The 20,959-nt window shown below is 38.6% G+C and overlaps 2 protein-coding genes across 8 annotated transcripts in view; one reads left to right on the top strand and one right to left on the bottom strand.

Moving 5' to 3' along the window:
- Positions 1-2,888, top strand: part of kita (KIT proto-oncogene, receptor tyrosine kinase a) — a 31,865-nt gene extending 28,977 nt beyond the window's left edge. For both annotated transcript variants that reach the window (XM_077533529.1, XM_077533528.1), the window contains exon 21: positions 43-2,888. In XM_077533529.1, coding sequence (XP_077389655.1) covers positions 43-255 — 213 coding nt within the window. In that variant the 3' untranslated portion in view covers positions 256-2,888. The remainder of the gene's footprint in view (positions 1-42) is intronic.
- LOC144026660 (uncharacterized) overlaps positions 1-16,116 on the bottom strand; it is a 144,050-nt gene extending 127,934 nt beyond the window's left edge. For 5 of the 6 annotated variants that reach the window (XR_013285255.1, XR_013285253.1, XR_013285252.1 and 2 more), the window contains exon 1: positions 15,032-16,027. The gene's annotated coding sequence lies outside the window, so the exon portion shown is untranslated. Of the gene's footprint in view, positions 1-15,031; positions 16,028-16,092 lie in introns of those variants that run through there. The other variant, XR_013285256.1, reaches the window with a different exon arrangement.
- Positions 16,117-20,959: the final 4,843 nt, after the last annotated feature.

Raw genomic sequence — 20,959 nt, 5'->3', positions numbered from 1 at the left:
ACAAGCATGTAATGGATGCTGACTGGGGCATTGTCTTTTCAGATCTATCTGAACTTCAACTCCAAGATTACGGTGCCGCCCAGAGCCGCCACGTCCACCACCACCACCACGGCCACGGAGGAGGCAGACGAGCCCAGCATTCCGAACACGGCGTTCCAGCTCAGCTCAAACGGCAACAGCGCTCCGACGCAGCCCTTACTGGCCCAGCACGAGGTTTTCCTGGACGGCACAGGACTCGGAGTCCAGCGGGCGTGAGGCGCTTCGACCCCCATGCCTCTTTAAAAGAAGTGCCTCTCATGTTCTGCTACTGCAACAAAAACAAAAAACACTGCCACCCCTTTCAAAAGACTGCCCACATCCTCTACAAAGACTGCCCCTGTGGTGCAAAAAAACTAAACTCAACACTGGTCTCCGCCTACTACCTTCAGCCCCACCACTGCCACCACCCATCGGGGTACTCTAGATAAAACAAAGGAATTTTGTTATTAATGTGACTGACTTTCAAGGGATGGCAGTTAAGGAAAAAAAGAAAAAACTCAATGTTTCACGCGCTCTCTTTTGAAGTTTTTCCCTTTTTACCACATTTTTCTTACACTTCTCATATTTTGTCTGGAAAGGAACAAGAAAAATGCACTCGAGGCACTTCTCGTCGTTCCACACATCCCGTAGTGCAGCTTTAATGTGTGTTTTTTTTTCTTTTTATTGTCAGTATTACATGTTTCAAATGAAGGCGATGTTTATTCAGGGTCCAATTTTTCAAACGGAGCTACTGGGACACTGGTTTCTATAAGCTATTATTAAGACAGCCTGGTCCGCTTTGAGGAGATTTCTGACATTTCACTGCCACAGAGCTGCGGGCCGCGATAAAGGCTGGACGACACGGTACGCTAGCTTGCTTTGTAGATAGTCGTTTTTTTTGTTTTTTTTTGTTTGTTTGTTTGTTTTTGCAAGATGCTGGGGACGAAGGCAAAGCTTTAGCAGGCTAGCTTTAGCAGGTGAATATATAAAAAAAAAAAGAAAGTTTGTTTCCTCCTCGTTTACATGCTGGTACTGCCATTTCAGAGATTTGTGGGGTTGTTTTTTTTTTGTTTTTTGTGATCACCCGGGAAACAAAATGGCTGACTGTTTGGGACTTGCCATTCAATGGACTGGAAAGCAGACATTACGGTTCAATCAATGTCATTGTTCCCTGGACACACGTTGCTTTTCCCCATTCTCCCCTTTGAGTCCAGATGTTCGCTCCACAACGGTGCGCTTCCTAGCTTACCATCGGGAAAATGTCCTCTTAAGTGTGTATGAACATGTTTGTGGTTGGGAGTATGTGTGCGCTTCCATGAACGATTTAAAAAAAAGAATTGTATAATAATAATAATTACCCATTCTCCAAATTACATTTTAATATTATTATTAGATATGCCGCTATTATTCTTCATTGTCCCTGCATTTACATGACGACGTTTTGCTTCGCTAGCACATTAAACCAAAACCAACACTTGAATATCATTTCATATTACAACATTATCGTTAAAAAAAATATGGCTTACTGTTTGTTTTTAAAAATGCCAAAATATAAAGATCAGCAATGTATCACTTCAGTTTATGTACTTGACACAAATTATTCCTATTATTAGATTTTGGCGCCATCTTAAGGCATTAGAGAAAGATCCCAATAATTAAGCAGATTATGTGAAGAAACAAAATTCATGTGAATTTATAAATAATTTGGCAGCGTCTTACTATACAACAAATTAACAAATCAGCTTCATCGTCATCAAACTTTGATGCCATGCTCCTCCCACATTAGATGGAGTAGCATCGCCGAGATGCCGTCAGAATTTCGCAAAAAATGGTCGCTTCAAACCAAAATGGCCGACTTCCTGTTCAATTTTGAGCATGGAACGTTGAGACTATTTTAAGGGTCCTGTTAAGACAGTCATAAGTTAATGTTGGAAATTATTAACTGGATGGATTTTTTTTCTAACTTTGCAGCGGACGCTTCTGACTAAGTTTTGGGAGCTTGTCTTCAGAAGTGACATGAGACAAACTTATGTTAACTTTTTTCCAGGACACATGACAGTTAGTTGTTATTAAGTCCCCAAAAGGCGATCCGATTTCCACAAGTATAATAAACAGCGATTCCTAAAACAAACTGGCATTTAAATAAATTGGGGAAAATTGGCTCGTTTTATCGTTGGAATTATCAATGACAAAGAATGCCACATAGACATTCTATTTCAACAATTGATTGAACAACAGTTCTTCGGAATGTAAACTACTACGACTGAAAACAATGCAAAAAACTGTGAGCAAGTAATGAATACGTGTGAACAACTGAGTAACTTATTACTAAGCCCACACAACATTTAAAATATTTTTATTTAATTGTTTTTAACTGGGGGTGTTTTCATCTTAACGCTAAAAATGGCATAAATAACAGTGCATGTGCATTATTTCTTTACAATGTGACGTCATCTAACAGTGGCCCGGCATGCATATTATGTCGTCATGTAAATATCCTAAAACATGATCTCTCTGCTCCACTTGGTGTAAATAGACATTTTACTCTGCATATATTGTAAAGTCATATCAGAAGGCGGCCATCTTAATGAAGACATGGTACACATAATATACAGAAAATATTCATATGCAGGTTTTCCGTGCGTGTACTGTACACGTTGTCGCCTCGGTAACAGAGACAGATTGAACTTCTCTCTCAACACTTTTCTCATTTGACGAAGTAAAAGAAAGAATTGGACCGTCTATCGTTGGACTTTTCCTCGTCCATCGTCGCTATTTATTAAACCTGAGGCTTTATTTAGTGTTGCTGTGTATAATGGATGTGTTACATGTGTCAATGTAAATAAAAAAGTTCTATATTGAAATAGCAACGAGTGGAAATACTGCAAAGGAATCCCAGTCATTAATCCAGTGTGTGTGTGGGGCCGGATGCATTTGGTTAGTCGCGCCCGAGTGCGTGCCAATAGGTGCTTGTCCCATAGAGCGCATGTCACAAGTAATTCAGATAATCTCTTTGTTGTGAAATGGAGCTTAACGGGCTCTTGCTCGCACTAAATGCAAAGACCAGTAGCGCCGACCTTCAACGGTTTTTGCTACTGTATCCATTTCAAACTTGTCAAATAAATGACCAAACTATTACAAGTACACTTGTGAGAAAAGGGGGCGAAGGCAATTTAAACACACAAACAAAGCATTGATTGAAAACAATAGGGATAGACCGATTATCGGCAGGGCCTTTTTACAAGTCTGAAGGCCGATCAAGCTGGAATCTCACGGAGCGGTGAATGCTTGCGAACTTAGCAAATTTTGTGTTTTCATCAGGATTTTCAAGATGTTCACAGACACTTTTTACTTGCTTCAAAGAAATTTCAAACATATTCAGACAATTTTTCACTGTCTGGAAAGATCTTTTCAACCCTCACGAAAACCCAAAATTAGATACAGTTAATTTTGCATACATTTGTCATTGCTGACACTGGGAAGTCCCAACACTTTTAATTTATAAAAAAGTAATAATTATTAAAAAAAAAAAAAAAAAAGAAAAGAAAAATTGAAATTATGTTGAAATTTTGGAAAACTTTATTTACAGTAGAAAACTTTAGAAAAATATTTATTTATTCACTGCAAACACTGGGAAGTTCCCAAATTTTTTAATTTATATAAAAAAAAATAAAAAAAAATATGTTGAAATCTTGGAAAACGTTATTTACAGACTCAGTAGAAAACTATTTATTTATTTATTCATTTATTTATTTATTTATTTACTTGCTTAATTTTTAATTTAGCTTAACACATGCTGATGACCCTGGAAGCTCCCAACAATTTCTGTTAAAAAAATTTAATTAAACGAAGCTGTTTATTCTTTATGTTTACAATTAAAAGCAAAGGTGATTTAAAAAAAAATAATAATTGTACGCTATTATTTTCTCTTTTACTGCAAATAAATATCGGCTCCAAATATCAGTTATCGGCCTCCTTGACAACAAATAATCAGTATCGGCATCGGCCCTGAAAAAACATCTCGGTCTATCACAAGAAAACAACACAGCAAAAAATGAAAGCAGAAAGTGAGACAGTTGTTAACCCACTCATTGGTAATAAATTACCCTCTTAGTCAAGAAGAAGTATAACCTTTCATTAACAGGCTAGCCTAAAACACACTCAGATCCCACAAATACATAGATAAGCCCTTAAAAAAACGAAATCTTGCCCATATATTCACCAGTTATAGCTTCAAGTTAGAGAACTGACATTAAAATTGGAAAATCTGAATCATGAAAAGTGACTTTTGAATTGCTTGTATACAAAACGTTTGGTAACAGGAGTGCCTGCCCGCCCACCAAGAGTGAAATTACACAAGCAAAGAAATCGTTTTGAGAGTTCAACAACGTCTTTGTTGTGAAATGGAGCTTAACTGGCTCATGTTATCCTAAATGCCAAAACCAGTAGCACACTTGCGCAAGCTGTCTCAGGTCACGTTTCATTCAGAAGCCACTATTCACTTTTGAGCTTTGAATTCCAAATTACATTTTCATTATGGAAAATTGAATTGGAATGGCTTGCATAAAAATTGGTGGTTCTCTGTGAAATTGCATAAATAACAAAATTAAGCCGTGGATTTTATTAAAGTAGCACCAACTTCAAAGGAATAGCCACCCCAGAGGTAAAACTGAGATAGGTGAGTGTTACAGAGAAATCTTACACAACCCTCAAGAATTTGTTTCCCTGATTCTTGCTGTGACGAGAGGCCAATTGGAGCTGAGAAGGCATCGCTTTAAACACCCTTAGCCAGGTCAAAGCACTTCTTCTTCTTCTTTCTTTTCTTTTTTTAAATCAACAACTGTTTTTAATAATCAAGTAATCGTTTGGAGCATTTTTTTTCTTTAAAATTGTCCAAATCCTGTGATTTCAACATATCAACAGTAATTGTTCGCCAATTTCTGTTGTCCTTCATGAAAGAAGACTGATTACCTTCTGTGTTTAAACAAAATATGACATCTGCAAACATCTGTTTTTACTTTGGAAAACAATGATCGAACTGGTAACATAGTACAACATCAATCCCCCTCCTTTTTTTTTTTTTTTTTTTTTTTTAAATCACTATATGAATATGAAGTACGAAGTAAACACCAATAACTGGTTAACCGCTTGCTCCTCACAAGGGTCGCGGGGGTGCTGGAGCCGATCCCAGCTGGCTTCGGGCAGTAGGCGGGGTACACCCTGAACTAGTTGCCAGCCAATCGCAGGGCACACAGAGACAAACAACCACCCACACACACAAGCACACCTAGGGAGCGCCCAATTAACCTGCCATGCATATCTTTGGAACGTGGGAGGAGACCGGAGTACCCGGAGAAGACCCAACATGGAAAAGCATCTACTGAAAAAGTGTACGCATAATTTTTGACAAGGATACAATAACAATAATAATGTTGGTCTTAAATGTATTATAGTTGTATTGTTTTGGAATGAGTCTGAATGGTAAACATCTCATAAAAACGTGGTAGTATGCGCCTTGTAAAGTATGATAAATGGCATGATAGTATTTGTGGTATCAGCATTGCCAATCTTTGCGAAAGATAGCCCGATGGAGAGATGTCTGAGGTTAGAATGCCGGCTTACGACGTGATCTTATCAAAAACGGACATTGTCAAACAAGTGTTGGATGTTATCTGATTTGTGGCTTCTTCCTGTTCTACACTCGCTGGCTCCTGCTGGCACGAGGCCAGGAGGCAGACATCTGGTGCTGAGGAGAACGTCGAAAGGACGACGGCGGCCAATCTCACGTGGGCAGCGTCCATTGTTTTCACAAACAAGCTGATAAGAGCTCGAGAAGGAAATCCCGCCATTGAACGTCTGACTTATTTTTTGGTTTGTTTTAAAGAGGAAGCGCCAGTCATCAAGGGATTACAAGTAACTGCATCATGTCGCTTCATTAAAAAGCCCATAAAACATGTCTGTTCAATACCTCCCGCCTACAGGTCTAATCCCTTTGCTCATAAAATCACATTTCATCTTTCATTAAATCGTATTCATGACTGTTCATAACAGATCCTATTGACCCTCAGGTTTTAGCATTCCTTGAGGGAAATCACAGAGAAAAATTAAATCTACAAATATGAAAACGTTCCAGTTCAAGGAAGCGGACCAAACCTTATTAATCCTGACATTTATACCGCCATTTTTTGTAATAGGACCATCAAACTGCAGTGCAAGACTCCAAATGAACTGTCCTGTTATGTGAAAATTAGCAAGTTTGAAACTCATATTGTTGCCATGCATATTTTTATATATTTTGTATATAAGTTGCATGTTTTCCCTTTAAATCACCACCCAAGAAAAATCTATTCAGACTGCAAATGTAATCCAAAAACCAGGGCGTATCCCTCGTCTATGAAGGTTATCACATTCTCAACAGCTATATAGCTACTTTAGCAAAATTGACATAGCTGCTTTTAAGTGTAAAATGAGTCATACAGTAAAGTCTTGTTACTTACACGGGTCAGGGACGAAGTCAGACCCGATGCGAAAATCAAACATTTGCAAACCACTTAAAAAGGTTTATAATACGCCAAACTTCCTGTATTTAAAAACATGATATCAAGACCCAAACATAATGCTAATATTAGCATCTAGCTAAGGTTGAAAAGCTCCAAAAAGCTACGCTAGCTACTGTACATACCATTTTGTACCTGAAGTACACTAAGTACAGTACATATAAGAAACATATTCAGACTCCAAATTTAATGCTAATGTTAGCAACGCAATTCCATGAAAGTTAGCAACCTCCAAAGAGCAACATTAGCTTTTACTAAGACTGCTTGGCATAAACATCTGTGTAAATGTGTACATTTTTATTTCCAAGCTTCATTTTTTTTTCCCGTTAAGTAGTACGAGTAAAAGATATCCCGACTCCAAATGCAATCATAACGTTAGTATCTAGCCATGTTGTGTAACGAGTTGTTTTCTCCTCAATCTCCTCAACTTCTCCTCTTGCGCTATGTAAGAAGACGTTAATCTGTGTGTTCTGGCGCCGTCTGCATGCGGTGCGGCCGCTCAACCGTTCCACACAACTTGCGGTTGTAAATTTGCCCGGCGTGTCACTCTCCTTCCGAGCAGTTAAACGTCTTCTAAGAAAGAAGGAAACAGTTAAAGAACGAGACAAGTGCTGTGGGCAACGGAACATGACGCAAGCAAGGCAACCTGCTAGCTTTGTTAGCCAGCTAGCTATGCACGGGGGATAGAGACCAAGGGCGTGGGGGGGGCATTGGGAATTTTGGGAGTTTGCCGAATCATTTCCAGGCCATCGACGAACGACGGATAGGAATCGCTGCATGTCGGCCGCTGACATTATTTTACTTGTTAATATCATTTATTTTTAAAGTCTTGGTAGTTGAATAAGTACTAAATTGTGTTTATTAATCAGGATTTCAATATATATAAAAAAAATTAAAAAAAAATCATGGTTATTCATTTTTTCATAATTACCCAGCTCTATTTAAGGGTGCACAGATTACTAGAAAAGCATTGAGAGAAAAAAAATAAAAATAATAAATAAGATTCTCCCTTTCAAAGTCATTCCTACACCCAAAAAGTTAAAACTATCCTTTATCCTGAGTGTGCGTTTATCTGAGTTAGTTTTGGGGTCATGTGTACCATGTGATGCTCATCACAAGTGTGGGTCACATTTTGTCAGCCACAAGACTTTTAGAGTCAATGAATGGTGGCTATTGTTGCGCAAAGACTGCCCTGCAACATCATAAGAGCAACATAAAGAACCAAAACCCTCTATGTAATATTTTAATGTACTTGCAAGGCAATATGGAGGCCGCATATGGCTTTCTTAATGGTCAATTCCCAATATTTTCTGCTCAAGCTGCTCAGGAAACTGTGACCCTGCTTGGCAGACCTCTAGAGGTGGTATAGTTAAGGGGAGAGGGGGGTTCTACCTAGTTTACACTGAGGAGGACCTTCTGTTTAGGGACGAGAACAGGCCCCGGAACAGATGGCTGCCATGATAACAGCGGTACGAACCACGACAAGCCCGGTGGGTGAACGAGTAATTGGAAGTCGCGTTTACTGCAGTAAGAAAAGTTAGTGCAGTTATAATGCTATTGACCTTATTGATCACTCACTTTGACCGATTGTCAGCATAACCGAAGTTTTAGGACATTATTCCTGTTAAGCAAGGAAAGAATGAATTTATATGAGCTCATAGTTTCAATGTTTTGTTGGCATTTATCGTAAATAGTAAGTCAACAAACGTGTGGCCGGTTAGCTAGCCGGCGCGATCATTAGCCTTTGGCTCAAAACAACAATGGAGAACATGACCTTCGTGCAGCTGCAGACATAATAGTTTCTTGTTTTGGTCATTTTGGAGGGATTCGACTGGTCGTGTGTGCAAAGTTTGTTATGTTGGCATTAATATGAATAGCAAGTCAACAAACGTGTGGACGGTTAGCTACCCAGGGCTATCATTCGTATCTATCAGCTATCAGACTTAGCAGTTTCTTGTTCTGGTCATTTTGGAGGGATTCGACTGGTCGTGTGTGTGTGTGGTGCTCCACAAAGTTTGATCCAGCGCAGACATTTTTCGAAGTTGTTTGAGGGTTTAGTGAAGGGAATAAACCGGACAGTGTCTCTCTCTCCTTCTCCCTTACACAAGCCGTGACTACAGCGAAAAATTTTACTGATTTTTTTCTTGGTTTTGAACAACCACGCAATGCACTACCGGGAGCGGGATTGCTTTTGTTTATCCGCAGCAAAACGCACGTGTCGTCGCATGACGTCTTGATTGGTTTACTAGGTCATGCGAGCGTGGTTTACGATAAGGTCAATTGAAATTGCTGGGGAATGTTAGCAGAAATCGGAATTGCCAATATTCTTGAATTTAGCGTGAGCATTTTAACGTTGTTACTGAATTGAGTTCAACATATTCAGCCGTCAGAATGTGTGACCTCAGGTTTTAAATAAGTCAGGGTTTAAAAAGTAAGGTTTTAAAATAGGGTTTGGCTTCCATGCAGTGTCGCAACATTTGCTACAAAATTGATTTTTGGTTGATTCTTCATTTCTTTTCCTCCAATTTTTCAATATGTAAATACGCTCACAGAAATATCAATTTGTCTCATAAATGTAGCAATTACAAAACTGATATCTGACATTAAAATCAAAGTTTTTAGTGGAGGATTTTTTTTTTCTTCCCAACCCAAGCTTGTCTAAAGTAGCTTGAATTGCACAGACGGAAAGAACGACGACATGCAAGTGGAACTCAATGAGATCTACTGTGGTGTGCGACACACAAAGAAACCTGAGATTAAAAAAAAAAAGAATTGGATACCTCCGCGCTCAATATTTGATGAGCGGATAGCACATGAGGGGACAAGACAGGTGATAGCTTCTTATCCAGTGGAAATTGCCTCAAGGCACACACTGACCTTGTGTTGATGAGTCAAAGTTGTTTCATGAAACATCATTCCACATAATACACAAGCAACATATCAGCCAGTTACTGATTGCGTGGCGCACTAACATTTCCCCACACTTTGCACGAGTGAATATGGCAGCAGCAATGCATTTGAGAGTAGTGATTGCAATGAAGCTCGAAGTGATGAAATAAAAGTACCGTAGTTATTTAATAGAAATGCTCACACACACACGGAAATGGAAATATACGACAAATTCCAATTGATAGCTGACTAACATGCTTGGGAGGAGAGTCCCATCACATTAACAAAGAATATAGCCCACACACTTCGGGCCGGAGGCCAGTCTCAGACTGCAGGTCTGAGCGGATTAAGAGCTGTCAACATCATCTTTTAACCTGTCACAATTCACCTGAATGAACAGACACTAAAACGCACACTCACCCGAGGTGGCGGATATAGAATTATGTCCATGTTGACTGATTTATACATTAACGTAAGCATTGGATCGGTTGGGTAGAGTACTCACCAAAAATATATTTTAAAAAAATAATAATAAATACTAAATATATATAATATATATAAATATATATAAATACTAAAAAAATAATAAAATACTCAAAAGTACTCGGGAAATATGCCTCGAGTTGAACCAAAAGCTAGTCGTCCTCCAAATAATTACCTGAATATGAGTAAGTAAGTACTCAATGAATAAACTACTGAAGTACTGAGTAACTGGTGATTAATTTCTTATTTATGAGATTTGGTCATTGACGCTGACTTCCCACCATGCCTAACCACAATCGTAAACAGTCTGAGGCTCAGACTGTTTACATAATTAGCTCAGACTCTGAGCTAATTATGTTTCATCATTAGCTAGCTGTTGTGTTTACTGTAGCGTAATCCCTAATTAAAAAAAAATACATGAACATTAGGGGTGGGGATCTTTGATTGTCTCATTTTCAATTGAAAATGATTTGATTGATTGACAGTGACTGCTGCTTCGATTTAGAGATGAGCAAAGAACCATCATGATCTATCCAGTCGGACTCGCTAATGCTAATTAGCGTGCTACTCTACTCGTGGCACTTTCATCACTCAAAAGAACGCCTATCCATACAAAACACAGCATCTTAACATGACTCACTGGCATATGCGCTACCTACGCTGCAAAAAAACAAAAAACAAAAAAAACTTATTGGCATAACGTGATCGGGACTTTTTCCATTTACGCTTTAATGTGGCTACAACTTAACTGTGCATCCGAACGCGCGGAACCACACTGCCACTAAGTGGCCAAATCGGGTACAACATTGCCAGTAAGGGCACACACAAACAAAGGGCAAGAAAGTATAAAATAATTTCAATAAAATCGATTTGGGGACATTTAAAATTAAATCTGAATCGTACTAAATGAGAATCACGATTCTTATGAGAATCGATTTTTTTTTTTTTTTTTTTTTTGTTGCTTTGATACTACACTGAGTACAATGATTCCAAAAAGTGTCTCAAGTAAATGTTAACGTGTTACTACAACCCAGCTCTGTTTTGGATTTCATTGCCCGGGGACATCTGCCTCAGGCTCCTGTTCAGTTGGTGAAGGAGTCCTTTCTGCTTAAATAAACGAGATTGTGGTTCATTTTCTGCACAGTGCAAGGCTTTCTTCAGCAACGGAAATAACATCGTTGAGGTTAACCTTTAAAGTGCAAAAAAAAAATCTGATAAAACATTACGATAATTTAAAGGAATGTCAATGACACGGCACGGTGGGATAGTTCACAAACAAGGTGCAGTAGCAGTGCCGTCACTTTGAATTAACAGCCCAGCTTAGGACGGCCCCTTGGAAACATTTCCTTTCCTGTTGCCGCATCCGCATGACCGCCCCTTGCGAGTCGCCTAACGCACGCATGATTCTGATATCATGTGCGTTGATCGACTGCATTGATAAGCACTGCGGGGCCTCACAAATTGCCACTGGCTCCGTAAAAATTAAAAAAAAAAAAAAAAGCAGAAATGAAAAACTCATCATATTACAATAAATCATGTCACTGAGGAGACCGGAACGTCTGGCGTAAGAGTTACAGGAAGTCCCCAGTGCCTGAAGACATAGACCGCTGTTTATAAAAAATGATCGCTCATTAGCATACGCCGCATGGAAAAGGCAGCCATTAAATTGACTTACAGGAAGTGTGCAATGAAGGAATAATTGCTTGGTCACTGTCTAATGCGCTAATTCAAGCACGCAAAACAATACAATATCACAACAAAAAGTCAGACATTGAGGGAAACAAGGCAACACTTTCACGGTATTAATCTTGACAAATTACTCAACTGAAAGATATTAAGGACTATTAGCACAATTTTAAAAAAAAAAAGGATGTAGATGAAGCAGAACAAAAAAAATGGTTAAAAAAGGAAACAGTAAAATTAATACATTTCAATTTTGTTATTGTTATTTATATTTATTTAACCACATGGCAGAGTCTACCTGATCAATCAATGCAGAAATCAATTCATAATGCATCATCATTATTATTTTCTGTCTTTTTATACCATCATATTGTTATTTTTTTTTTTCCCCCTCACATCTTAAACAAAATATACATAACAATCGGGGAAGGTGGTGGTGCCAACTTCACGCTGTGATCCTAGTGCGCGGACTAACATCATATTTCAAAGTCACCACTCTTTCAGATCTCAGCTTGTGCTCGTCTGCAAAATTACCAGCATTGGGTCGAACCCACCCCTGGGCAGAGATAAGCTATCTGCTACAGGTCATGAAAATAGAGCCCTCTGTCTCTACTTAAGGTTTTACAACAGGTGGTAAATGTCCATGTTTGACTCCAATGAGAAAAAGGTTGTTAGGTGACCCGACATACGAGTTAGTCAAGATACGAGCCATCGTTCAGATTTTTTATTTATTTTTTTTGCTTTGATTTATAAGCAAAAATTGAGATACAAGCTTTATATGGTGGCAGTAACTCAATTGACTTCAAAACTAATAGCAGTTTGGCAAATATTAAGTCTTCCAAAAAGACACTTCAAACTTACCATTTACTCTCAAACTAAATTTAAAACAAAAGAAAATGATGCATTGTGGATAACTTAAGTCTGCTAGCTTAATGCTAAGCCAAAAACTAACAAAACTAGGATTGATAGTGTCGGTGGTAGCTACAAACCTTTAAAACCTGTATTTTTACAAATGGAGCATATAACAACAGGCATATATTCTTTATCCTCTGTAAAAAATTATATATTACAGCAGCTTGTTGTGATCTTGTTGTCTATGTGTATTATGTATGTATTATACTGCCCCTGGTGGCCAGAAGAAGCAGCACGTTGTCCATTAAAGGGATACTTGACTCATTGAACAATTTTCAGCAGTGAAAAGTTAATATTTTGTCCAGAATGAATTTGATAACTTCATTATTTTTCATGTACAATTAGTACCTTTAAAAAGTCATTTTTCTACTTGCTGTCGACTGATGATGACATCACCTGTGCTGAGGAAATAGGCAACGGCCAATAGTGGCTCACCTGTTTTCTGGCTTTGATCAGTAAACTGAGCCATGATTGGTCGTTACCTACTTCCTCAGCACAGGTGATGTCATCATCAGTCGACAGCAAGTAGAAAAATTACTTTTTAAAGGTACTAATTTGTAGATGAAAAGTAATGAAGTTACCACATTAATTGTAGACAAAATGATAACTTTTTACTGCTGAAAATGGCTCAATGAGTCAAATATCCCTTTAAATTAAAAATATATATATATCGCAAAACTGTTTAGCCCTGTGTCGGATATGAATAAGGACCTATCAGTGGGCCTTCATTGGTCCTTCTGGCGAACTGAGATCAGTCATGCGCATCAGCTTCCCGTGAGTCACGCTATGCTGCGAACCGTCTGCACTCCCTCGGCCTCTTCGTCGCATATGGTGCAAATGAACGAGTCACTATGGAGCAACGAGTCACGGACGTGTGAGGAAGGTCTAACTTTGGTTCAAGCGATACACGCGAGAGGGACCCCGGCCTCGAGCTCCACACCGTAACGCAATTATGCCATTATTATTTTTTACTAATCCCATCGCTCTCCTCCCTTGTTTGGCTAACGTTGCCGGGAGGAACTGACTTGGAAAAACATGTTGCGAATGGAATTGAACTGAATACTTCTTATATGCATGCTTGCTTGTTTATACCATTCTCAGTCATGTGTTGAGTGCTGTGCAGTTTTCACAGGCAACTAATTTATCACTATGAACAAAAACAGACGAGATACTGTGGCTCGCTACTGTGACTATAGCAGGAGGCCTGGTTTTAACAACTGCATCAACAGAAAGCATTTGTAAGATATCAGAAATTTAACAAACTGCTCAGTTTTGGCAAAGACGAGTCTTTGTTTTTTTCCCCCCTGAGAGGCACGCGTCATTCTTCTTCATCCACATGATCATTTTCGAGTGATCACAGGGCGAGAAGAAGTTGACCTCCATTGCAATGAATGTGTACTTTAAATACTGACTGTAGATTGGATATTTGATATCAATTTCCCCCATAGGAAATAATGGAAAATTTTGTCACATCTGACTGCCCCCATCCTAATGGCAATGTTCTAAGGGACATTTTCAAATTACTAGCTGTCACGCAAGTGTCAAAATAAAGACATAAAAATTACAAAAGACTTTCAAAAGGTCTAATGTTGCAGAATGCTGCTATTGTTAACACTACATTGTCATAAATTGTGTTTTAAAAAAAAAACAAGTAAATAAAATCAACTGTTTTTTTTTAACCAAACAAGCTTTTTTTTTTTTTTTTTTTTTCTTAAAAAACATTTGGCACATTCATATAAGAATACAAATAATTAATGAATAGTGTGAATTGTTAAGGTAACATTTTAAATCAGTTTTAACATGTACAATCCATAAGAGTCATACAACTGTAAAAATATTTGAATTTTTTTTTTAATTAAAAAAAACAAAAAATGTAACAACTGTAACAAAAAACAAAACAAAAACAAAAAACAAAAGAAGATAAAATGAGTTTAAGCTAAAAAAAAAAATACAAAATAAAAAAAAAAGTGAAAGTCATGGTTAAACTCAATTTCTATGAGGAAATTACTCGTTAATTTGCTACCTGAAACTTGAAAACTACACTTTACAAAATAAAACATGGATTACTGTGCCCTAAAGCGGCCAGATAGAGGCTTATTTTTTCAAACTAGAAGCAGATAGAAGACCTCCTTAGAAGACATCCTTCAGACAGGAAAAGTCTTCTTAATAACAGTTATTATTAAAGTTTCACCGAAAACCACCACGCATCCCACCCCAGGGCCATATGTGAAAGTTGGAAGAACAAAACAAAATTGTCCTAAAATAGCTGCTTTAAAAATGGCCGACTTTCAGTGTCTCTTTTTATGAATGGGTTCTTGAAACTTTTTGGTGGTGGGTGTCACCAATGTGCACCAATGTACACTCGAACAGTTTTCATAAACCGTCACACTTCTGATTACGTTGAATTAGCTGGATTTACATGTTCACAATCATAGTTTTTAAGGTAAAAAAGAAAGCAGTACTGCTAGCAAAGCTATGTGTTAGCTTACCATTTTTGGTGGGTTTTGTGACGACGATTGGGGTTTGACGTTGTAGTTGTTTTTTATTCTTGGAACCAAGCAATTTTGCCAACTTCATCGACGTAATCCATGAATTTGATCATCCTCCGGTCTCCTTCCATTGTTGGTGGTGTCCAATGTAGCTACTTCACTTCAACATTGCACCGTAACGCTTGCCAGGGTTGCCAGGTTGACACGAATCAAACAAACCCCCTTTTTCTTTCTTTCTTTCTTTCTTTCTTTCTTTCTTTCTTTCTTTCTTTCTTTCTTTCTTTCTTTCTTTCTTTCTTTCTTTCTTTCTTTCTTTCTTTCCTCACTAAAAAGGCAAACGGTTAAAATGAAGATTTGCAACTATAAATAAGAGTAATGTAGTTAAAACTAGTTGCAAGTCCAGTCAAGTTTCAAAACAAACCAAACAAAAATTTCAGGCTCTTTAGTGTTTTTTTCCTTTTCTTTTTTATTTTTTATTTTTATTTTGGGTTACTCATGATAGATTTGCCTTTCAAATTGAATATTGTTGTAAAATTGACTTAGAGTGCTGAGTTTAAAAGTAAAAAGAAATTCCATTGTGGCAATACAGACACACTTTTGAGGGTTCATGTCTGTGACTCCTAAAAAATAAAAAATAAATTTGGCGAGTATGGGAAATCTCCCAAAGTAGGGTAAGAAGCCATTTTAAGAAGGCATGCTCAGGTCCAAATATTTAACATGAAGAAATCCAACATGGTGGTCGGATTCTGGCGGGCGTGCGTCTGAGCGTCCGATGCTGGCTCTCCCCCGTTCTTCTTCTTAAGGCTTTTTTCCTAATCTGGCCGCTGACCTCCACTCGAGGCCGCACGCAAATCCCACTTTGATGAAGGTTATTAACAGGGATTTCTCAATGGGATTGTAATGAGATTTCATTCGATGAAGGAGACATCGAGTTAAGTTGCAAAAGGTTAATTAAGCTGTCTGAATACAACAAAAACAGACTGGATGTTATTGGGATTCATGTCATGATTATTGAATTCTCTAATGTCACGCTTTAATGTTTATTTTCTGATGTCACATACCATTAAAGGGCGCTCCAATGGAACGTGTCCTCATTTGATTGCGGCCATTTTGTTTTCCACTTGTCCTTTGTGATTGTGTTGCTGTCGTCATTTGACCAGACACGCACGCACGTTAAACGACCACATGCTGTGACCCAGCAACGTCCTGTGCCGAGCAGCGCTTAACCTGAGAACTTTTCTGCCTTCCTGTCCAGCTGCACTTGACCGGCGCGACAACAACAACGCGCACGCAGGAATGAATTATTCAGCACAACCGGTGACATATACACCCACCTGCCACAACATTAGGAACACCTGCATCAGAGAGAACAGTTTGGGGGTCAAAGGTCATATTTGATCATATTAACAAATGGAACAGTTGGTGATAAAAATAAGTAATTTGTTTGTTTTTATTGGATTGCATTACCTCTAGAGGTGCAACGATTAATTGATTAATCCACAACTAATCGATAACCAAATTAATCGTTAATTATTTTGATCGTCGATAAATACTTTGAATAACTTTTTTTTTTCCATTTAAAATAGTTTAATTTCCCGGAATTTTGAGCTCCTCCACAGTAAATTCTCTGTTTTCTACAGTCCTCCATAAAACAATTATTTTGCTTTGGGAAAAAAAAAAAAAAAAACATTTTTGCCAATTTTCCTCACATCAGAGCTGGACTGGACATCTGGCATACAGGGTAGATGCCCGGTGGGCCGGCATCTTTTAGGGCCGATGCAGTTCTTTTTAGCTATTTTCCTCCATTTTACTGGACCATAATTTAGAGGTACTTGTCAATTCATCCATTTTGAATATAGACAGCAAACTGAATTAATATCATTCAAAATATCAGTGGCAGAACAACACGTTAGACAGGTATGATTAGGAGTCGAGCTAGGCCGGTCAAAATGCCAAAATAATTATTAAAATAATTGTGTTGCAGCCCCAATTACCTTATACAATAAATGAGAAACTGTTAAACATACTGTTTATGTACATTTGTTAAAAATATATTTGTGTTTTTAGTAGTGTTGTTCCGATACCGATACTGGTATCGGCAGAGGTGCCGATACTGCATAAAAACAGTGGTATCGGTATCGGTGACTACTCACAAGTAACATGCCGATACCATTAATTCCAACGCTAATATCGGATTTTGGATGCAGCATCTTGTGTCTTGCTCGTGCACAAAATTCACTGATATGTGACATGTTCACTGCATGCCCATCTCAGATATCCTATTGGCCCTTGAAAGCTCTGAACCAATGGCAGGACAGCTTTTTCATGTTGAGGAAAAAAAAAACTTAAGTATCGGTATGGTATCGGCATCGGCTGGGTATCGGAATCGGTATCTGGGGCTAAAAAACGGTATCGGAACAACACTAGTTTTTAGTGAAGTAAACAAATTATGAGAACGTGTTTTTTAACTATCTCCTGATTTATATTGGTGGGAGTCCAATTTTTAGACGTTTCGCATCATCGCCAAGCTGCTATGAGCGCCTTTAAAAGTAGGCGGAACCTCAGGTCAGTGAGGCGTATCGCCGCTCGTCTCCATCCATCACGCACCTGCACGTCTCCAGCCCAGTTGACAGGCTAACATCATCATCTTTGAGTTACCGCGTCAGCGCAGCCCCATCAGTCATCCGTCGTGTTCTTTTGTGCCAGGAAGAAGGCGGAACGTTGCCAGTCCATCACTCAGTTGGCGGGAGAGAGCGAGGAGACGGGAGGCGTCCCGATGACAGACGGCGGCGATGGGTGTCTGGTGTCACCTGTGCACACCTGTAAGGCCAAACCTGCTCTGTAATCAGCGCTTCTTTGAACTCTTTCGACTGTTATTTAGTTCTATGGAGACGCGGGGATGTTTGGTGTGAGTACAAACTCACGGGCCGCAACGTGAGGTAGACTTAGGCGAATCAATCTTGAGTAGAGCCACCAAAAAAAGCTCAAGTCACAAAAACGAAAGGATCATATATAAGACATGGCCATAATACTCACAATTTTATTGACTGGGACTCAATTGTGAACATTTACATAGGGATAATAATAGGGGTGTTTTGTTTTGTTTTGTTTTGTTTTGTTTTGTTCTGTTTTGTTTTGTTTTGTTTTGTTTTGTTTTGTTTTGTTTTGTTTTGTTTTGTTTTGTTTTGTTTTGTTTTGTTTTGTTTTTGCTGTGGCCCAGAATGCTTGGAAAATGTAGCCCTCAATGCTAGTTTTGTGTTTTTGTGGTAAGTCAAACTTCGGCGCCTTGCACCACTCATGAATTTTGACCCCCCCCCCCCCCCCCCCCCCAAAAAAAAACATCAAATTCGTCCCAATTTAGTATGGAAGGTTCGAATTTGGTAGCAATGAGAGAAAATCTCCAGGGTGAGTTGCTCTTTGAAGTACACTTGGAATGGCATACGTCAAAGCAAAATGGCCGACTTGCTGTGTATTTTCAATTATTATTGTTGTTTTTTTGTTTTTTTTGGGAGGTCTACTCATGTTGTTACATTGCTACCAAATTTCATGCTGCTTTTTAAACTTAGTTTGGGGGCTGAATTTTCAAAAAATAAATAAATAAATAAATAAATATATTTAAAAAAGCATTGAAAAATGTTGGCTCCGAATCATCAATTTTATTTTTTATGATCAAAAGATGCTCCTAAATGACTTTTTTTTTTTATGTTTTGCAATAGAAGTAAAGTTCCTTTAGCCATACTCTTTAAAACTCATTTACTCCCAATAACGTATAAATACGGTTTTTTTTATATGTTCTAAGTGTCCCAAAGACGTTTTTATAAGGTTTTTTGGGGGTTTTTTTTTAGCTAGAGCATACAGAAGGCTTTGATGCAGCCTCTCAACTGCAAAGAACGGTTGCAGAAATGGTAGTTATTACACAAACGGCCAGCAGGTGGCAGCAGAGCAAAGGAGATCAACCAGGGCCATGTAGAAAAAAAAACTAAATTACTTTACAATTTTTAATAGATTTGTGAAAACTGATGAAACTTAGCTCTCTTCTAATGCTAATTGCTGCAAAACAGAAACAGATCGAAACATACTTTTTTTTCCCAATGAAAGAAGAGACTTTAATCTTTCTTTTGATAGGTTCCATGTTTTTATAGCAAGAGAACACAATATTCTGTGGGCCTCGCAAAATCAGTCAAAATCCAGTAAAACAGCCGGGAGCGAACGGGATTGCTTCTGTGAAAATGGCTGGGAGTGAAAGAGTTAAAATTGATAGCAACTGGACAAAATCTCTGAAACGATTTTTTTGAAGGACGCCTGGCAAAAACTCTAAAAAGAGCACTTCAAAACAAAATGGTGGATTCCCTGTGTCCCTGTGTTTTGTGAGACTTTTTTTTTACGGGTCAGTTCATGATAGACATTCCAACCAAATTCCATATTGCCACGTGATACTGGCGTAAGGGGCGTGTAGCCCCCCCATGCTTGTTTAAACTACAGTCACAACATCATGTAACATGTCGGCGCTGGAATTGCACTGAAGTCACTGAACTATGGCTAGCATGTAAAGAATCTCAAATCATAGCACTTTTAGTGGCGGTCACGGTGGGTTCAACACATGCACACACAGGCTAACTTACCCTTGTGCGTGCGTAGCAATGTTGATGTGCTTGACAGAAGGAAAACAAAACAAATGAACTGCTTTGAATTGTATTTGGTCCAACTTTCCCATGGCGCTTTTCACCAGCTCACATTTTGTTAGTAGCAGGAGGAAATGAATAAAGTGGGCCAACATTGTTTTCGCGCGGCGTAAACATGCGCAGCTGCATAGGCGTAATGTGCGTGTGCGTGTGTTTATATTGCACAATTAGCTATTATTATGAGCAGGACAAAGCAGGAAGTACTAGTGGTGGTAACGTCCATTCACAAATTTCTTGCGGGGTCACACAGCTGTCAGGGTGTCATGACCACACAAAAAAAACATTTTTATACATGTAAATAATATGAAATAAAAGCTGCAATTCAGACCTTTTTTCTCATATTCATCGTTTGATCTGAAACCTAAACGTGTACTATGCTAAGCGTATGAACATCAAGCTTTTTTGACCGACTGACTGACAGACTAGCGGCCTTTACATGACAACCCGAGATAAGGCAGCCAGAAGCCTATCGGCAGCATGACTGTCAATCAAATCTGTGTGTGTGCATGTGTGTGATTGCGCTTTTGTGTTTGTAACTCGATGTGGCACAACCTTTCACACAGTGTGTTGCATTGTACTTGTCATGTTTTTGGTTCTCTGGGGTGGGAATTTTGTTTTAGTTTGGTGTTTTTTGGGTGTGTTTTGTCATGTATTCCTTGTTTCTTCCCTTCTCTCATTATGTCTAACCACGTCTTCCCAGTGTGTGACCAATTACTGCCCTCAGACACTTGTTTTTTTTCCCCCCAGGTGTGTGTCTCGTTAGGTCATTAGTGTTGGTGTATTTAGTCTGTTGGGGTTTTCCAGTCGGTGTGGGTGCATTGCTGGCTGTCTCGTGGGTCAAGTCAAGTCAAGTCAAGTCAAGTCAAGTCAAGTCAAGTCAAGTCACAATTCTTTCAAGTCAAGTCACGTCACAATTTTTGTCAAGTCAAGTCACATCACAATTTTTGCCAAGTCACGTCACAATTTTGTCAAGTCACAATTCTGTCAAGTCAAGTCACGTCACAATCCTGTCAAGTCACATCACAATTTTGTCAAGTCACAATTCTGTCAAGTCAAGTCACGTCACAATTTTGTCAAGTCACGTCACAATTCTGTCAAGTCAAGTCACGTCACAATTCTGTCAAGTCAAGTCACGTCACAATTTTGTCAAGTCAAGTCACGTCACAATTTTGTCAAGTCAAGTCACGTCACAATTTTGTTAAGTCAAGTCACGTCACAATATTGTCAAACTCACGTCACAATTTTG

This window comes from Festucalex cinctus, chromosome 10 (genome assembly GCF_051991245.1).
Source record: "Festucalex cinctus isolate MCC-2025b chromosome 10, RoL_Fcin_1.0, whole genome shotgun sequence".
NCBI lineage: Eukaryota > Metazoa > Chordata > Actinopteri > Syngnathiformes > Syngnathidae > Festucalex > Festucalex cinctus.
The sequence above is the reverse complement of the archived record's forward strand: the minus strand, read 5'-3'. Positions and strand labels throughout refer to the sequence as shown.